Below are 16,028 nucleotides of genomic sequence, written 5' to 3' on the forward strand. Positions count from 1 at the left end.
TCTAAAATTCTGAGGTTTGTTTCATCAGCTAGAGTTACCCTGATCAATAGAGGAATGGGTACCTTGAAGTGGGGTGCTGCTGTGATAAAAATCTCAAGTATGTGGCATTACATTTGTGATCAGGAAGCAGACATCAGAAAAATAACCACCAGAGGCTGGGTAATTTAGAATAGTGGTAAAAAATATTCTGTAAATATTACCTTCAATAATTTGGACAGCAGACCAAATACCTATAATCTTGTAGCTCTATAGCAGTGTTCTCAAGTGGGGATGATGTGGCCGGAGCACATTTGGCACAGGCTGAAGACAAAAGGGAAATGCAAATTTCAGTTATTTTTCAAGACCAACTTAATTGTTACGACTCCTCCTATCAGATTGTGCTTCTTTATGTCACATCAGAATTGATGAGTCCTGCCTTTGCATTCCATCAGCATTGTAACACTTAATTCACTCCTTTTTCTGCATCTTTCTCTCTATTGGAAATCTCTTGAAGTGGATAGTCTTATCCATGTATCCCATACATTGCCTAGGACACGTCTTATGCACAGAAAGTATACATTTAGGGTTTGCTGAGTACACGTTTGCTGAATGTCTACTACTCTGCAAAGCATTGATCCTTGATCTTATAGTATTAACAGACACAAATCACAAAAACCATTTCACAATATACTACAAGTCTCATGGACTCTAAAGCCTTACAGATACAAGTTTTCGCATTAGGTGTCCCCCCGTGACTGCTCACCCTTGGGCATTCTTTCACACCCAACTTCTAATTGCATGAGACTAGTTACTGTGTGAAGTTGCCAGCTGCCTAAAATGGGGAAGACAGAGTACATTTCTAAGGAATAAAGTTGGTGTAAAGAGTACAAATGATGGCCTTTTAAGGAGGTGAGGGGTTGGAACATGATAAACTAATTTTGATACTTGACTAGCAACCAGGATACCAGAAACAGAAACTACTACGGCTGCCTGTGGGACCAAATGGTCAGAGGCAAAGGCATGTGTGTGTATCAGGAAAGGCTAACTAAGAGGACAGAGATAAGAAAATAATGACCTATTTTGCTATTTCAGACCAAGGAAGATGAGCTTTGTTTAGCATTCGATTAAAAAATTATTTCAGCTCCTTAGCCCACCTAGGTAGCTCTGACATTAGAATGCTAAGAGTTTACTACAGTGGGGAAGCAAAGCAACAATTTTAATTTCCCTTCCAAACTTAAATCCTGCTTCTCAACTGAAGATACAAATCTGGACTTCTGAAAACAGTGACTGGAGGTAGATTTGGGGTCATAAGCATGCAGGAAAAGGAAATGGATAAAGTCACTCAGAATCAGTAAAAAAACAAGAACAAAGAAAAGCTTAAAATGTAGAGGGTATACAAAAAACAAGTCAGTGAAGAAATGAGTAAGTAAAATAAATCATGATGGTCTCCTTACACAGTCCCTATCACATCATGTTGGCTGTTTTATATGAGATTACAATCGAAACAGATAGGTTTGTATTGTTTTGTTTCTCAAATACCATTTTCCCACATTAATTTCAAGATCTTTAAGGACAAGAACCATTCATCCTCTTATATTTTCCTAAACCCACCACCCCCAGTAGTCTTACGCATATACTAAGACTCTACCAATTTTTGATTCACAATTTAAATTTAAACCTGGCAAAGAATTCTACTTCACTCACCAACCACCCACCAAAAGTCCAAATCTCTCATAAAAAGCAAGTTCCTAATTTACTTTATCAATACCTACAGGTAAAGCTACTCCCACAGAATTCTTGGCTACTAGGAGTACGGGTTTAAAGAAACACTTTAATGTACAGGTTGGTTTTCTGAGAACTGTTGTTGTATCAAGACTCATCAAGGGGAAAACCTGGCAAGACCAGTAAGAAAACTAAGTCTGTGGCTAATTTCTTAGTGGAGAATGAGAAAGCTAAACACACAGTACATTAAGGGAAGAGGAATTGGGAACTAAGTATTGATGACTTTGGAGCACATACAGGAAGTACCCAAATAGCTTCTGTCATCATCCACTAACCATTCCCAACTACTGATCACATGCATTTAACTTGGCACTGACTTTTTAACATTCTATAAAAAAAGAAAAGCAGAGATTTCAGGGACCATCTATGAATGAGCTGCACACACTACTAAGCCTGGGACTATGATGCTGCAATACACATCATTACAAAATACACCTCACTTTAGCCCACATTTCCTTTTTTTCCTTCTCTAACCAACTCCTCTTGTATTTCAACCTATCCTTCCTTCTTTCCCCATATCATCTCATGTCTCCCCCTTTGATCTGTATGGCTCTGAGTGCATACATACTCATGTGGTTTTGATAGTAGCAGTTTCCAGTATCTCTGGTCTAGTAAGATTTCTGTTGGTATAATACTGTGCCCACACCTCAAATTTCTTTGAGATTGTCTCATGAACTAAAGAGAAATGTTTGCAAGAGCTGTTTATTTTCCCAATGGTGGATTTTAAATTGTTTATGTGAGAAAGACTCCTTAGTGAGCATGGCTAACCCGAAATCAAAAGACAGATGATCCAAGTTCAAATGCTATTAGGTTGGAGATAAACAGAAATAAAGCTACAGAGTAGTGAAAAAGTAAGACTAACCTCATGAAAGAGTAAAGGAAAGGTCAGTTGCTGCCACAAGTGCACTGGAAAATAGAGAAGTAAATTCAGACATCCGTTACAGGTCTGGAGGGAGGTTGGTGGCAAGAAATAAAATTTGAAGACTGGAAAGGTTAAGAGGTTAGCCTAGGTTGGACAGTACAAGTGGAGGCTTTGTCATCAAATACCTGGGTTTAAATTCTTACCTGTAGCCAAGTGATTTTCAGCAATTAAGAGTATGAGCTGAGCAACAGTATTTCCACCATAATTTGAGGATTATACAAGTACATTGTTTAGAACATAACATGATATTCAGTAATGGGCAGAGTTTATACTTATGTTTAAGGATAAAAGGGTCTAAAACAAACTGTAGCCTACCCATGTTGCCAGCTTTTGGAAAAGAGCAAATAGGTATAAATCTAAAAAACAATAGCAGTCTCTCACAGGCTAGAGAAAGAGTCACAAGATTCACACTCAAGGCCACAAAACAGTGAACCTTTTACTAGATATTAAAATTTAAAACCACACAGCTTAACAGTAATGTTCATTTTACCACTAGGTGGCAATGATACAGCTGAATTTCACTGACAAGATTAATTTTAAAAATTGAACAAACCCAGACAGAAATTCCAAGAAGCTTTTATACATATTTTCATGTTAGAAAAATGAAAAATTATTTTATATACAATTTAATTTATAGCAGAATGTATAATTATCTAATTCAAGATGTATGTTAACTTCTGATGCTTTTTTTCCTCTGTGCCCTGAGGCAATTCATGCAATAATTTTTAAACAGTTCTAATCACAGAAGTCTTTTTTAAAAAATCTGGACATATATCATGAAGATAACAGAAATTAGGGAAAGCTAAATCTCTTTGAAGTCTTAGAATTCTAAGAAAGGCACTATAAAATGCAAAATATTTTAATAAAAAAGTTAAACCTTTAAAAAAATGACTGAGAGAGGACATTTTATTTTTTAAGGGCCAAAGCATGAAATAATATGGTGACTCACGTTGTTTTTAAATTACAAATTAAACCAATATTCATACGTGTAAAGTCTTTTCAGTGTGTTGAATAAACATAAAATTTACTAAGCAAATTTAGCAAAATTCTGACTTAATTTTGCTAATGGATTCTGGAATAAATACCTTTTTACAACTGTCAAAAGAGTAAGTCATGAAATTCCTTAAAATTCCTTAAAATTACTTTCCGTAATTATTTCTGCTTTCTTCATAAAACAGGTCTCAACCTATGGCTTGTTAAAAATAATAACAAAATTTATTCTTTCATTTCTTTTTCTTTTCATATCAAATAAAAAGGAAAGGCATGATAAACTTTTTCAAACTACAGACATTTCCAAGTACACAGTAAAAAAAACATAAATTCCCAAGATTCTCCCCCACATAGGTGGGAGTTCATACCACCACATGTAACATTACAAAATCTGTACTATAATTACATGAATAAATAATTACCCAATTCATAAGACCCAATTAAAACAAGCCTATTTATTCCCTTTTCATAAATAACCTAAAGTTCCCCAAATTTTTAATTCACAGTTTTCTACAAATAGATCAGAGTATCTCTTTTATATATCAACTTTCAAGTAGTTTTCTAATTTAGTAATCAATTCCTATATATTTACTTCATTCGAGAAAACTCTCCCCCTCTTGCTACCTAAACAAATGCAAGAGAATAAAAGTATGATGTCTAAGTTATTTTTATAATTCATAGATCAGTTTCCTCATATTGGACTTCACTTTAAATTATTACAGATCACCCGAAATCTAAAATATAGGTATTTCTCATTCTGTCAGTGTATACAGATACACAAAACATAACCATTTAAGATGTCAGCACAAAGTAAGATTACTGTGGCAGCCTTCATAAACCGAACTATAGATTTCAGGAAAGTGCTCAATCTGTTCAGTTGTCTATAATTTTTGTTAGAAGTTTTAGGAAATGCCACTGTAATAGAAGGGATAATTGCAGGTCTACATGTGTATAGGTGATTTGTATCTATACAGAATCAGCTTCCAGTTATCTGTACAAATAAGGGAAGAGACACAGGATGCAAAACACATACTCCTCGAGCCACTTCAGATACATTTTTGTATCTCTATTTCATAGGACTGTGTCTGAGAATTGAGAACACAAAGAAAAGTAAGCCATACTGCAGAGACTGAGTTACAAACACAATTACCAAAACAATGGTAACAATGAAATGCCATTATTGACTTGAATTTGTCATCTTCTGTTTATTTCTGATGGTGGCTCGAAGTTTACGTATCACCAGTTTATCGGGCAGAATCATATCACCTTGCTGTTCTAGATAATCCAATAAGTTTTCAGTCCATTGGAGAGCAGCTGCATGATTAATATGCTTCTCTGGAATCAGTTCTATTTCCTCCTCCTCATTTTCACTAGATTCATCTGTCTGGCCTTGTGCTCTTCTGATGATTTCGCTGTCAGTTAAAACTTCATAGCCTGGTTCAGTACTGTCCACTTCAAGCCATTTTTCAATGTTCTCAGTAGTCACATTTTCCAATCCTTTGGTATGTTGTAAAATGGTGGCCACAGTAGCCACAGAAACATCTTCTTCATCAAAGTCCAAGCCTTCTTTCTCCTCTATGGTAGGAAGAATCTTCTTCCATGCTCTGCTAATGGTAACTGGCTTTACTAAATTCCATGCCATTGCTATTTCATAAAGTGCATCTAGCAGAGTTAGCTTCTTCCAGAATGATTTCAGGTCATTACCTTCTTCCAAGTTGTTCTGAAGAAGACCTGCACGATAATTTCTCTTCATTGTCGCTATGACTCCCTGATCTGAGGGCTGGATCAAGGAAGCCACATTAGGTGGTAAATACTTAGCAAATATTTGGCCATCGTCTGACCTTAGGACGTTTTCATTTGGATGTGTTGGTGAATTATCCAACAAGAGCACAGCCTTTTCCTGTAGGCCTTTAGATCTTAAGTACTCTCGAACTTGTGGCACAAAGATCTTATCAAACCACTGTCGGAAAATGGAAAGATCCATCCATGCACCTTTTTGGCTGAAATAAGAGACTGGCAGGTTTGAGGTGTCAGTTGACTTGAAAGAGCGAGGTTTCTTTGCTTTCCCCACAACACAAAGTTTCAGTTTATGTAAACCTGTTGCATTGGCACAACACATGATAGTGACTCTTTCTTCAATTGACTTGTGCCCTGAGACAGTGCATTTACCTTTGATCACAGAAGTCCTGGAAGGTAGGCATTTCCAAAAGAGTCCAGTTTCATCAGCATTGTAGATTTGTTCAGGCTGTAAATTCTCTCGTTCAATAAAGTCTCGGAAGTTGTTACAAAAATCTTCCACAGCAGTCTCATCTCCATTTAATCTTTCATTTCTAATGTTAATCTCTCTAATGCTGTGCCGCTGCTTAAAACGAGTTAACCAACCAGCAGAGGGGTTAAAATCACCATCCATGCCCAAAGCATAAAAAAAGAACTCTGCCCTTTTTGCACAAATTGGTCCAGATATGGGATTCCCTTTTGCTCTTTGCTGGTTGAACCATTCTAGCATTGCTCTATCCAGTTCCTCATACATAGATGGCTTCATAGATTTCCTCTTGGCAAGAAGACTTGTGGAATCAGAACTGCTTGCATAAGTTATAATCTTTTCCTTATTTTTTCTTATATCCCGAACTGTTGTCTCACCAATCCCATAAATCACTGCCAGTTGTTTGGAAGAACCTCCGTCTTCAAGTTTTTTTATTATATCAAGCTTATCTTTAATAGTTAACACCACCCGCTTCCGTTTCCCAGACATGCTGAGGCTGTGGGACTCAGGCCCTTGACCCACACTCACACTGAAACAATCTACAAAATCCTTCCTTCTTTCACACAGACCCACTTTAGCAGTCTTACAGCCTCAGTCTTTCAACCTTACCAGGAACCTGGTGACCCTGACCCCGTCCCTGGACGGGCTTGGCCGGCAATGAGACGGCAGAGGAAGGTGAGAGGGAAGGAAGTTTGAGGGAACAGGCCTTTAACTTAGATGGGCAGTAGAGGAGGCCCCAAGTCACCGCGGATAATCCGGATTACAAACATTTGTTTTATTCCCCCAGTGGCCGCGATAAAGACTATAACTCCATCGTGACCACAAACCTCCTTCAAGCCCTGATCCAGGGTAAACACGTCCGTCACTAGCCCCTGCCACACCCCAAAGTTACAGCAGAGAGCGGAAGAGCCACGGAGTCGGGGACTAGCCCCTTTCCCCAAGGGAACGGCTACGTTTGATTGCTTCCCCAGCAGCCAACCCCTTCCACCGCAAGCCACACTTCCCCGCGCTGGGCTTAGCTTGGACAGTCCTCCCGGCCCCTCACAGCCCGCCGGGCCCCTCTCCCCACCTCAATTGGAACCAGGACCCGCACCGATCCCTGACTAACGCGCGGCGACCGCTCCTCCCCCAGCACGCGCTCCCGGAAGATGCCCCCTCCCGCCGCCGGCTCCGCCCCCTGCTCCTCCCAGAGGCGGGACTTCCCCTGGTCCCCGGAAGGAGGAGGAGCGTGGCTAGTCTGGAGAGGGTACCTGGGGCGGAGGCAAAGGCGGAGGCAGAGGCGGAGGAGCTTTGAAAGGTGAGGGCGCGGGGGCGGTGCAGGGCCAGCTCGGGGCGGGGACTCGCTCTCGCTCAGGCTGCTAATGGCTTATTAACTGAGCCCGGGAAGCCGCGCCTCCCGGCAGGCGGGGGAAAAAAATTCCCGCGGGCGCTGTCCGGGTGGGTAGGACTAGCCCCTTCTGCGTCTTTCTGCACTCGCTGCCCCCCTGGGCTGAGCTGCAGCGGGCCCGGTGTTTGTTTCTTCCGCGGTGGGGAAGTGGGCGGGGCTGGTAGTGGGGAGCTGGAGTGGTGGTTTCGCGGGTTTCTGGCCTTTCCAGACCCTTGTTGGGTTGCGGAGCTCCCCTGGGGCCTGAGGGTTTGTGTCGTCCCGCGCACGTCATCGTGAAGCTCGGTCTAAGGGTCCGGTTTCCCAGCTACGGTGCCCCTCTGCCTGAGGCAGAGTAGCGGACTGGTGGGCGTGCTGCGCTGGCTACCTGCGTCCCGTCAAAGAGCCAGGTTTGTAATCCGGAAAATGACTCTGGTGTAAACTGCAGAGAGGATCCTTCCTCTGCCACCCATCCCTGCTGGAGTTAGAGAACCACCTTCAGTGTTAAAGATTTTAATGAATACTGTAGTGGTCCCGGATGCGAAACTGGCAGGATTCACTCTGCGAAATTGTGGAGCATTGGCTCGTGATTCTAAAGGGGGGAAGTATCTTTCTCTCTCTGTTATCTTTCCATTTCTTATTTCTGTCATGTTGTGCTGCCCTGTTTTCTACCAGTGGAAGAACTGTGATAAATGTATCCACAGCAATGTGAAAAGAACGTAATCAGAATTATAACACTGTAGCCCTTAAGTCATGTATTATGCCGGCTTATACTGGTGTTCCCAGTAATTTCATCAGGTTGTGAGCCCCGTGGAAGCAGAGGCCGTGTTGATTTCTTCTAGTAGCGCCAAGCTCCGAGCCTGTGCTGCCATTCAATAACCATTTCTTTGGCCTCTTAAGGTTTTCTCTCCAAACTATCATATAAAAGGAAATGTCAGAGAGGGGTGTTGTTTTACAAATAGGAATGCATCCCTTCTGGTGAAATTTCAAGTAATGCCTGGGGTTCCATTGCTCTTCAAACCTTAAAAATGTAAACTGTCACCTGACAGGGCAAGTGATTCCTAGAATGAATCTTTTCTTCAGGATAAATTAACCTCAAAGCCTAGGCTACACGATATTTCCTTTGATGAGAAATTCAAGTAGCATCATCAAGTACCTTTGAGTTGTAGAATGACTGTGTGAGAGACAACAATATGGATTTTTACCTTTAATCTGTATTCTTTGGCAGACTGCATAAGCTATGTATATGCTTTTTTTTTGGTTTTTGTATATGCCTTTTGTGTGATATTCACACAGAAGCACAAAGATGTGATCGTATTGATCTTCGTCATTTATTTAATGCTTTCTGTTTGGAGTTTCTTTGTTTTTCTCTTTGCCTAAAGGTAAGGTATTATTAAAGAAGCTTGATTAAATTCTCATTTCAAGAAATTGAGTGTATACTCAGCATACAAAAAGAAATTACATCCATTGCATGGATTCTTTTGTTTTTTTTTTTTTTTTTGAGTGAATTCTGATGACCCAAGAGATGTCATTTTCATCAATCTAGCTTCACCTTCTCATTTCTCTCCTCAGGTTCAGTTCATTCACCCTTTCCCTCTGTCATCATTCTTCCCTCCCCAGCTAACATTGTAAAAGTATTCATAATTTTAAAAGAGAAGTCAAGCATATTTAAATTATCCTCTTTTTCAGTGACAGCAATTTTGAAATATGAGGAGAGACCCTGGAAGTTTGGCAGTTGGCCACATGAGACTTGATTTATTTAAATAAAATTTGTTTCTTCAAATATTCAATACTGCAGTTTTCCAAAATAATTTTTTTTTCTCCTTAGAAACTGACTTTTTGAAATTTTTACTTTTGGACTCAATGGGGAATCCTTAAATTTTGTGATCAGTGTCATCAATAAGATGGTAGAGGGAAGTCACAAATTTTCATTTCTTTTACACATTCTTTTCTTGCCTATTGGATGGACAATTTCCAGAAGTTACTGGCCTAACTCATGTGCACTAAAATTGTTACTATTTAAAAAAAACTGTTTAAAAAAATAGTTTTTTTAAAAAGCATGTTTGTAAACTCTATGAAACTAAAATTTAGCATGAATGAGAGATAAAATAATGACTTTTTAAAGGCATGGTTTTTACCACCTTGTACAAATGTAATATTGGCAGCAGTCATTGTGTAGCACTGGACAGGAAATCAGGAGAACTGGTTTCTAATCCCTGCTCTGTCACTAACAAGCTGTATGATCTTCGGTAAGTCATTTGAACTCTGCGTATTTGGCTTTGATATTTATAACTGAATGTAGATAATATCTTCTTTCTAGGATCATTGTCAGGATTTAAAAACATGAAAATGCGCTGAAAAATTACTATACATATAAGAGTTTTTAATAGCTTAACCATATGCAGTCAGATACTTTTACAGTGTCACGTTGTTAATCATTTCTACTGCTGTTGTAGAAGCCACCTATTGATATGATAAATGTCTTTTGACATGGGATAGTTTTGTGAGATAACCATCTAATGTACATGAAACTGCTTTTGCATATTAATAAAATCATCTTTCATTTAATGTTCCTACTGTTCACAGTTGCTTTAGTGTATCTATTGAAGCCATATTTGTCATTTGTTTTCATAAATGTTTTCTCATTCTTTCTCCCAGTTCAGATTTATTAGAAAGACATTACAGTGTAATGCACATGCATGGTGTATGCAAATTTAGCTCTATGTGCTTAAAAAAAAACTTACTTGTACTATATGGCTTCACAATATAAGCTGCCCAGTTTGGTGCTTAAACACACACACACACACACACACACACACACACACACACACACACAAAACACCAATAATAGTAATCTGTTTATAACCAGGAGAAGAAACTGGATGGACCTGCTGTGAAGCAGTATGATATATAGTTTCAAGAGGAATATAGAGATTTTTAAGATAATTTTGACTACACACAATTCTCATCTTGGCTGATTTTTAATATAAGCCTTCTGTAATTTGCAATCCAAGTGTAATTTCAACTAAGAGAATATTTTGTGTGTTGACTAAAATTTGTTAGATTGCTGTTACAATGCTCGATCTATCTTGTAGTGGTTACTGTCATAAGATCACATTTCAGGGGCGCCTGGGTGGCTCAGTCGGTTGAGCATCCAACTTCGGCTCAGGTCATGATCTCACAGCCCCTGAGTTCAAGCCCCGCGTTGGGCTCTGTGCTGACATCTCGGAGCCTGGAGCCTGCTTCGGATTCTGTGTCTTCCTCTCTCTCTGCCCTAACTCGCATTCTGTCTCTGTCTCTCTCAAAAATAAGTAAATATTTAAAAAAGTCACATTTCAGCCTACACTATAAATTTCTGCTGTATGATCTTAGAAACCACTATGCTGATTTTATATGAGATATGACCATTTTAGAAACTGTCACGTTGCCTTTAAACATAACCATTTGTACAGTCAAATGAGTGGTATTTCTTCCACTTATGCCCCTGCCTGTCCAAAAAAGGAATCATCTTGGAAAGGTATAAACTTGATTCAGTGATACTGCTGTTGCTCAAAATATTTTGGCATTCTGTTTTTGGATTTACCTTCAAAGTTACAGCATATTTAAAAAATATATCTGTAATGGTAATTAATGTTCAAGTTTTGAAGTTGGATTTCATTTTTGGAAGCTGCTAATAGTCCCTTATAACTGAGACAAATGAACAAAATGGGTATTTAAACTACTCTTTGGGATAAAAAATGGAGCGTGGTTCTTTTCATATTTTTATATATTTTCTGATACTAAGTTTTATAGAAATCTCCAAGAATATTTTATGCCATAGTGTAAATATTGGAATAATTAGCCACATAAGGTGATTTCTTTGAAGGAGATAGCACTCAATAGAGTACTGAAGTTCTTATACATGTATTATGAGGTCAGTTTCATTACATTGTGATCATATGTCTATTTTCCTTAGCAACTACAAAAGTTCATATGTGTTAACTGTTTTTCTAGTTACATTACTTATCTCTAATTGTTCCTTTATTATATACTTGTGGCAATTTTAGTGGGGTTCACCCTTTTCTGAATCTGTAACTTACAGTATTTATTTTCTTCCCAATATCATGCTCTGCTTCACCATGAAACTTTATTTTTTCACCCAATTTTGGATTGTTAATGTTTTTTATTGGATTATATTCTGTCTCTAACTTTGAGTGGTTTAAAGCCATTGCCATTTTACTAACGTATATAGAAGCTGCTGTCTTCGTAGATAGGTGATCTCTTAGTTTTGCACTGCTATCTTTTGTCAGCTAGTACTTTATAACTTTCTTCCTATAAAATTTTGATCCTTTATGTTATAATTCATGTCATTTCTGTTTAGAATCCTTTGCCTAAGGATGAATGACTCTGGTAACCCCACCCTGTTTTCTATAATTGTCTCTTTCTTTTCCAGCATAAAGCCTTTCTTCACACCCTTTCAGTTTCACTTACTTAACATACCATGTTCTCTCTCAGTGCCAGAGTTTTGACCTTACCATTTTTACCTGCCTGAAATCCCTTTTTCTGTCATTCTTTTTGTTGAAATATAACCAGTCCTTCAGAAGTCTATCAGATCATATCTGTGCAATTAAATCTTCAGTGAAGCATTTGCTATACTGTTCTTCCTGCATCTTTATAATTTTATTGCAGTTATTTTTATCTTTCATTTGGACCAAATGAATACCTTGCATTTTTCTTATTATATCTTTGTATGTTCTACCCATGGATGATAATCTTCTGGAGAACAGGACCACGGTTTTTCTGTGCATCCCTTTCAACGCAAGATATAATTCAAAATTGATGTTCATTACAGTTTTTTCATAGCTGTTCAATAAATTATTTGTTGAATAACTGTTCTACCATCTTCACTCAGATATTTTATGTGATTTATACTGTTGTGAACCATTTTATAACACCAAATAAATATAGTTTACCATAAATGCATTCATTGTTGTGATCTGATTATCATTATTATATTCCTAATAACTTTATTTTGTAGAAGCTTAAGTGAAAATGGTACATGTTAGAAGACACGAAACAAGGAAAAATTCTAAAACTCAAGAGCATGAGCAGAAATCTCGAGTTGATTGGAGGCGGACTAAAAGAAGTAGTATTTCACAGTTATTTGATAGTGATGAAGACCTTAATAGTGATGAAGACCTTGACAGTGATGAAGAGCTTGACAGCGATGAAGAACTTGATAGTAACAAGGGGTTCGATAGTAATAAAAGCCCCGAAAATGAAAGAAAATTTAGATTAATTGAAGTTGAAAGTGAAGGTAGTAGTAACTGTGAGCGTCTCATGAACACTGGCAACAGTTCAACACATGAAGAAGAAAATAACAAAAACAAACCTAGAAGTACTGACTCACCAGATCATGAAAAGCATTCCAGTCAAGAGGATGACAATCTCAACAAACACACTGGACAGATAATAGAGGAGGATTTAGAAGAAGAACACATCAAGCGAGGGAAGAGAAAAAGGATCTCCTCTGTTATGTACGACAGTGATGAGAGTGACAGCAGTGATATCCTAGTTCGAAAAGTAGGTGTTAAACGTCCACGTAGAGTGGTTGAAGATGAATGTTCTTCAGTAGAGATGGAGCCAAAAACACCCGAAAAAACTTTAGCTGCAAGAAAGCGAGAACAATTCCAGAAACTCAAAGAACTCTCAAAACAAAGATCTCGTCAGAGACGCAATAGTAGTAGAGATTTTGAGGTGTGTTATATTCTATTGGTTTTGTTACTGTTTTTAAATCTTTTTTTCAAAGTATTTAATTTTTATAAAAAAAGTACTGAGTCTGTTCTATTTCTCAATTCTTGAATTTATTTTTTTTAATCAAGTATCCTTGAACATGTTTGATTGCACTGTTGTGTCTAATATAATTTGTTTTATCGTGAGCCTCAGTTCATCATTCTGTTTTAAAATTGAAAGACTGTTTAATATGGTCTTTCCTCTTTTTAACTTCTACTTATAATCTTAATGTCCATTTTAAACATTTTACATCATTTACCGAGGTATATTACCTTCTTACTAATTTGAAAGTTTGACATTTAACATGACAAGATTTTTTTAACCTTAAAATATGAAATTAATTTCCATGGGTCATTGGTTTAAGATTTAATCTTTTAATTTTATATCCATACTGACAATTTAAAAGTACAAATTTACTGAAAGGTATGTTCTAATTTAATTAGGACTCTGAAAAGGAATCCTGCCCAAGCAGTGATGAAAGTGATGATGAGGAGGAAGAAGATGATTATGAATATGATGAAGATGGAGATGATTATATTATTGATGACTTTGTAGTTCAAGATGAGGAGGGTGATGAAGAGAATAAAAGCCAGCGAGGAGAAAAATTGACTACATCACAACTGAAATTAGTAAAACAGAATTCTCTTTGTAAGTTAAATATCAAGAAATTGTTTTATGACTTGCTCTAATTGTAGTATTATATCAAGTATCAAATTAGCCTCTTACTATCATGTTCTAAGTCATTGACTAGGAACTATGGTTTTATTTTTAGGTAACTTTGTCACTCTGATAACAGTTTATTCTAGTAGTTTCAGGAACCCTATACACTCTTAAAACTTATTGAGGATCCTGAACAGCTTTTGTTTCTGTGGGTTATAGTTATCAACATTTAACCATTGTAGAAATACAAAAGAGATACTTAAAATATATTTAGTAATTAATAGGCTTTAACAGTAAGTTTGTTACATGTTAACATAAGTAACATGTTATTTTATTTTATTTTATTTTTGAGAGAGAGAGACAAAGTGAAAGCAAGGAGGGGCAGAGAGGGAAGGAGACACAGAATCAGAAGCAGGCTCCAGGCTCTGAGCTGTCAGTACAGAGCCCAATGCATGGCTTGAACCCATGAACACAAGAACATGACATGAGCTGAAGTCAGACCCTTAATGAACTGAGCCACCCAGGCACCCCAACATAAATAACCTTTTTATTAAAAATAACTATTTTCAAAAAAATAAGAATGGCATTGTTTTACATTTTAATAAATGTATTTAATATCTAGCTTAATAGAAGGCAGCTGGGTTCCTATACCTGCTTATGCATTCAGTGCATTTTGATGTTTTGATTGAAGTAGATGAAAACAGTTTTGCTTCACACAGATAGGTAGCTGGAAAAGGGAGAAAGATTTTAAAAGTATTTTAAAAATAATGTGGATATTCTTATTTGTCACTACACAATTAAATGAGTAATTGTTTCTTAAAGGTTAGTTGCAATATGGAATCTGAAACCATATAAATGAACTTTTAGTACTCACTTACATTGCAGTCCATTAGTCTGTCTTGCAGGTTGAATGGATCTTTTACCCATATGTGATTTTGTAACATCATGCATTAGTCATTTAGAAAATACTGATTCACTGCGTTACGTAGATCTTCCAAATGTTGACACATTTCATTATACAATATTTTTGAAATCACGTTTGTTAATATTACCACCAATCTCATCAGAAATTTTTTTTAGGTATGGGGAAGCCGTCAAGTTCACAGTAATAGCAGATACAAGTTTTCTAAAATTCTAACTTCTATAAAAATCTGTTTCTTAAACCTTTGGTAGTAAATACTGTTAGTTCTTGAAATTACAGATTTCCTTTGCTCATTTTTGAGAAAATACTTAACAACTGCCTGAATATTGTTTGTCAGTTCATTCATTTTCTTCTTTTCTTCCTTCCTTTGTTCTTTTCTTTCTGTTTCTTCTTTTTTTTTTTTTTTTTTTTTTATGTAAACTCTCGGCGCAACGTGGGGCTTGAACTCACAACCCTCAGATCAAGAATTGCATGCTCTACTGACTGAGCCAGCCAGACACCTCTGTCAGTTGCTTTCTCAAGTAAACATGGTGTTTCATGATAAATGAGGGTTTCTCAGCTCCCAGTTCAGTTTTTCAATCATATGCTGTGTGGTATGCAGCATAGGTGCCCTATGCCTACTTCCCATTTCATCCCATTGAATACTCAAAAGATGTATATTTGAGACTTAATAAAATTCATAGTTTTTACTACTTCATCAAGGACATTCTTAAGTAAACGTAGCTTCTTACTGAGTGTATAGCAATGAATCAATCCTACAGTGGTTATTTGTGGTTTGCTTCTACTGCCATCCTTCATGTTAGGGAGCCATAACTGCTTTACCCGTAGTTCCTTTTGTACACATCAGTGAAAAGGTCAACATGGTAAAAACAGCATGCTTATCTTAGTGTTACTGTTTTGACCTCATAGATCTCCTTGAACGGACTTGGGGACTTCCAGGTGTCTACCATACTTTGAGAACCATTGGTTTTATCAGGCCTATTGAAGTATCAGTGAAACTTATCAGAGATTGGAAATTAGGATTCTTTTCATACAGTTAATTAAACCATAAATAATAGGATCCTGACAATTCAGGGTGTCTTTAAATGTGCATTTTTCTAATTCCTATAATTGTGCATAAATTTGAAGATTGTTTTTAAGGTGTTTTACAACTCTGGTAGAAACAGGCTGTTGAGTGAATACATTTTTATTTTTTTCTTCAAGAGTGTATTCTTTCTGATTTTTTTTAAATGGGCATATTTACTAAAATTACATGTAATGTGGTTCAATACCAATCTCATGATTTATAATAAAGTAGTAGATTGAGGTATGAATAAAATTTCAAGACATTTATCAGTGATAGAGATGCCAGTGATAGGCATCTATATTTTGAAAG

At 37.1% G+C, this 16,028-nt stretch overlaps 1 protein-coding gene across 4 annotated transcripts in view; it reads left to right on the plus strand.

Moving 5' to 3' along the window:
- Window positions 1-7,147: 7,147 nt before the first annotated feature.
- Window positions 7,148-16,028, plus strand: part of CCDC82 (coiled-coil domain containing 82) — a 33,496-nt gene continuing 24,615 nt past the window's right edge. For 3 of the 4 annotated variants that reach the window (XM_042907253.1, XM_042907255.1, XM_042907256.1), the window contains exons 1-3: window positions 7,624-7,709; window positions 12,317-13,035; window positions 13,515-13,719. In XM_042907253.1, coding sequence (XP_042763187.1) covers window positions 12,331-13,035; window positions 13,515-13,719 — 910 coding nt within the window. In that variant the 5' untranslated portion in view covers window positions 7,624-7,709; window positions 12,317-12,330. Of the gene's footprint in view, window positions 7,234-7,623; window positions 7,710-12,316; window positions 13,036-13,514; window positions 13,720-16,028 lie in introns of those variants that run through there. The other variant, XM_042907254.1, reaches the window with a different exon arrangement.

The sequence above is a fragment of the Panthera leo genome, chromosome D1 (genome assembly GCF_018350215.1).
Source record: "Panthera leo isolate Ple1 chromosome D1, P.leo_Ple1_pat1.1, whole genome shotgun sequence".
NCBI classification, from domain to species: Eukaryota; Metazoa; Chordata; class Mammalia; order Carnivora; family Felidae; genus Panthera; species Panthera leo.